This window comes from Pinus tabuliformis, chromosome 8, assembly GCF_031772625.1.
Source record: "Pinus tabuliformis cultivar Carrire ecotype Pingquan chromosome 8, CPIR1, whole genome shotgun sequence".
Lineage (NCBI taxonomy): Eukaryota > Viridiplantae > Streptophyta > Pinopsida > Pinales > Pinaceae > Pinus > Pinus tabuliformis.
Genome location: NC_142294.1, coordinates 1,982,301,779 through 1,982,306,548, shown reverse-complemented (window position 1 = coordinate 1,982,306,548; position 4,770 = coordinate 1,982,301,779). Strand labels below are relative to the sequence as shown.

General features: G+C 34.5%; 1 protein-coding gene across 1 annotated transcript; it reads right to left on the bottom strand.

Annotated features, from left to right (window-relative positions):
• Positions 1 to 4,039: 4,039 nt before the first annotated feature.
• Positions 4,040 to 4,438, bottom strand: LOC149244393 (putative carboxylesterase 6). Its single transcript, XM_089371532.1, has one exon. It carries the CDS (start codon positions 4,436 to 4,438, stop codon positions 4,040 to 4,042), a length of 399 nt encoding a protein of 132 aa, XP_089227658.1.
• Between the last annotated feature and the right edge of the window lie 332 nt (positions 4,439 to 4,770).

Here is a 4,770-nt window from a genome sequence, read left to right as displayed (position 1 = left end):
GCACACTCGCCAGTAGAATATCCAACTGTATTGAGTTTTCAAAGCAAGTCAACTCCTTCACCATGGCAAGTGGCTCACTAGGGACCAAGTTCAGCAGAAATTTCCTCATCTCATGGAGGAACTCAACGCAATGGGGATCATTGCTTCCTAAGGGGGGAGGAATGATCCAGGTGGATATTGGTGGCCACCCACCAAGTCCACTTAGACCCCCACCATTGTTTCTTTCAGCTTTTCAGTTTCCTTAATTGTAGCACAATTTACTATTTTTAGCAGTTTTTCGGGTCTTGAACTTCGGAAGCCTTTTTTAGGCCCTAAACGACGTTTTTTGGGAAAACTGGGAGTAACATGGGTCCATGGATTGATGATTCTCTTCCCAAAGTTGTAGTTCTCGGATAGATCTTTTTAACGAGATATTTTGCACGCCAAACGGAGATCGTATGCCAAAGTTACGACCCTAGGAAGTTGATGTACCAATTTACCCAAGTGGGGCCCACAGTTTGGCGTTTCATCTTCTAGGGTTAGGTTTTTAGATGTTTAGGGTTTTCCATTGTTTCTCAACAATAAATAGGCCTTCGAACCTCATTGTAACGTAGTTCATAGGCAAGTAACTGCCACATCTCTTCTCAGAGATAAGCTACCATCGCCCTACCTAGTTTATTTCCATTTCTATTTGTAAACATATTTCAGTATTTTACAGTAATTAAATGAAGTATTATTTCTATTGCATCTCTATATGTATGGTTATATCTGTAATTGGTTGCATTCCTGTTTAAATCTGGATCATCATCATAAGTCATAACCTAGCTAGGCACATCACTTTTGTTGTCAATCACCAATAGTGAGATAAGATCCTGGTTGACATAGTGTGACAAGATCACAATCCAAGTTGACATCAAGGCCAACACACTAGCCATAATGCCAACAATTTCCTTCAAGAATTCAATTCTACATTAGTCTTTAGCTCACACTTCCTCTCTTTTGGTGTGTAAATCACCTTCTATTTCCATCCCCATTAGCTCTGACACTAATGAGGAAGTGGATTTTTTAGATTTGACAACTTAGTTTGCTATTTTTTGGATTTTGGCTGTGAGTTGTAGATATTCATGTCTAGATATCAAACTTTTGGATTTCATTTATCAAACAAGAAGGTTTTATTCACCCTTGTGAAAAGGGATTTTTGTTCTTAAGTTTGACAATGTTGAATATAGGGATCTAATCCTTAACTTAGGTTTGTGGTTTTGGGGCAATATAGGCCTATGCTTGAAGCCCCAGTCTCCCTATTTCAGTCCTTTGACAAAGGTTTTGACCAGAAAACTTGTTTGGGTAAGGCTTCCAAATCTACCACTACATATTCCGGGTTTACCCTCTCTTTAGTGCACTGGGTTTGACCTAGGAAAGTTCCATTTTGCCTCTCATGAAACTCAAAGGAAAAGTATTGCAACACATCCTCAAAACTCTGTGGAAATGGATTTCAACTTAAGGTTCCTAGTTGAAATTATTTTGACCAGTGACTAATTTTCATGGATTCAAAAATTACTCTATGAGTGAGTGTCCCTATGATGTAGGTCTTGTTTTGAAACATGTCACATAATAGCTTAATGTCCAAATGGGTTTAAGAAAAGTGGAAAATAATAGTGAAAATAAACCCAATGAGTATGTTCTACAAAGGATCACTAAATAGTCTCGTAGGTTAAATATTTCAGATTTTAGATTTCTGCGACTTGTTTCTTGTTGCAACTTGACTTTCGGATCCATCGCACTTATAATTGTTTTAATCAACATTTCAAACCAACTGTTGTGGTTCATCATCAGGATAAAAAGAGATGCGAAAGACTAATCACACATGAGGTTATAGATAAATAGGTAAAGGAAGAAGTGAAAAAGAGAAGAGCCTACAGGGAAACCTAAAATTAATAAAAGGGAAGGTGTTATAATTAAATTAATAAGATTATGGTGTGAATATAATATATATATTGATTAATTTAATTAAATTAAGGTTAATTGACATGATCATTTAATATTTGTATTATTAATCTAAGGGGCTTAATATGATAAAAAATTATTTTACAATAGACGTATGGTTAATTTAAAAATATGGTTATATGTAATATTATGTGTTATTAAAGTGAGGGAATTAATAAAATTTTGTAGGTTTTAACCCCGTACAGAAATTACCTGCATACGAATTCTAAAACACATAAAAATAAACAATGCGAGAGCATAACACATAAAACACATATACATAGAGATTTTCCCACTGGATCCCAAAACCGGGACTACCAACTTGATTTTTCATTATGTTCCTTTCAATGTTACAATACATATTTATACATGCCGAAGCATCCAAAACCATGGACCAAAAACCATTGCATCTAATACTATGGACCGAAAACCATCGCGTCCAATACCATGGACCGGAAAACCATCGCGTCCAAAAAAACATGTGCAAAAATCATGCACAAAACCACAGGTGTGTCCATCCAACCTAACATAGGGTCCAAAATCAAAATTTTCTGGGGCGCTACCTCGGACCCCATAAAGTGGGGTTACGGGTACCCCTCAAACCCCCTATTAACTACGTGGAAAGAATATAACACAACCCAACAAATTTAATTTTATATTTTATAATTTTTTTAATGAATATATATCTATATATATATATATATATATATATATATATATATATATATATATATATATATATATATATATATATATATAATCAATCATGTTTATTATTAATAATAAATTAAAGGTCTCAAGTGGAGGGAGGGAAGGAGATTGTTTTGGATGTTAATGCGAGAATCAAATTTTCACTAATGTTCCATCCTAAGTTTCTATTAAGATTATTAGGATGTTTATTAATTTCTATAGCTTCTCTAATTTTTCTATGAAAATAATGATCAATTTTAGCTAGGATGCGGGTGTTTTCAATACAAATTTGATGTTTGGTATTATTGGAATGTTCAACTAGAGCAGATGTTTTGGAGCGATTATGTTTTATGTCAACAAAGTGCTCTTGGATTCTAGTTTTGATTGATCATATCCATTTGTATCGATCAAAACTAGAATCCAAGAGCATTGTGATGACATAAAACATAATTGCTCCAAAACATCTGTTCTAGCTGAACATTTCAATAATACCTCTATCCACTAATTGTTTATAATATATTATCATTTAAAAAATATAATGTGAAAATTTCAAATTCAATGATATTATACTAATTTTAGATTTAATTTTTTTAATAAATATTTTTTTTATATTAAAAATGAGGAAATAATAACAAAATAAATTAATTTATATGTGTTTGATAATGGAATTTACATCACAACTACTATAACCCTTAGGTGAATTTGGCCTCTCCCAACAAGAAGTTTGAGTAAACAACTCGAGATTTGCAATGGCATTTACTTGACATCTTAGCAAGCTTAGTAAGTAAACTCTCGTAAAAAAAACTCATAAATTTAATATATTAATATAAAATTTAAATATTTAATTTATAAACAATTAGAATTAATAAGATACTTATGTAAGTAACAAGATACTCTTAGTAACTACTATTTGATCTTTTGGATTTGAAACTATAATCTCTTAAAAAAAAACAACATAAGTTGTTAATGTTAATTATCATGTTCATAAAATTATAACTACAATAATGAAATAAAATTATAAACATAAAAAAATTAAATTAAAATTAAAAACTTTTAAAAGTAAAATTAATCAAATTTAAACATTTTAATTTACTTATATAAAATATAATATAATAATTTAGTGTGTATAGTGCAATTAACTAAGAAATTCAATTAGAAAATTATGTAATTACATTTTTATATAAATAAATAATTAGCATAGTCTAATACATAAATAAAATAACTTTTTTCGCCACATTTTTTTTTCATAACTTCCTGGTCTCCGTTTTATATTTAAGACGGCTCTGCTCATTTTCCACCATGACGAAACTTTTGGGTCTCGGTTTTACATTTAATTAGGCCGATAGGCCTTTCCTATTGAAACAGACTTTCGTCGTCCTTTTCAATCTCACGTTGACACATGGCAGCAGTCGTCGTAAGCAGCGGGGAGGCGATGCTCGGGCGTCAGACGGTATTCGACGGAGATTACCAGCACTCGGGCCGTCGTGGCCACGTCACTCAGGAATGAATGAAAGATTTTCCAGCCAGTGGAGCCGCGGCTGAATCCACCCCCGTGGAAGTAGAAAAGCAGCGGCAGTTTCTGGCCGTGGAGCACGTCATCCGGCAGAAAGAGGCGAACCCAGACGCCCGTGGCGGCGTCAATGACGATGTCCTTCGACCTGGCGCCCTTCACCGGTACTAGCTCCGACGCAGCCATAAGTGGCTGCTCATAACGCGAAATGGAGCCATCGGCGTATATTTTAAGGAAGCCGGGAGCGTCCTTCACCACCGTCTGTGACATCTCCATCTGAAAACACCAAAACTCAAAGCTATACCTACTTGCTGCTTCTATTTCTTCTTCTGCAGCAGTGAACTCCAGCGTCCTCGGGTTGAGTCAAGCGAGAGGCGTGTGCATATATGTAGGCGGTGAGCAGTTGAAACTTAACAGCAGTCGTAGGCGTTAGGTTTCAACGAAAGACGGCTAATTTGCTTTTATTCGGAACTTGAACTTTAAATGGAACGAGTCTAGAAAGTAGAGTCAAATTTCTTTGGCATGCTTTTCATGGAACGAGTCTTGAACTTTAAATGGAACGAGTCAAATTTCTTTGGCATGTTTTTCATATCATGACTTCCTGGTTG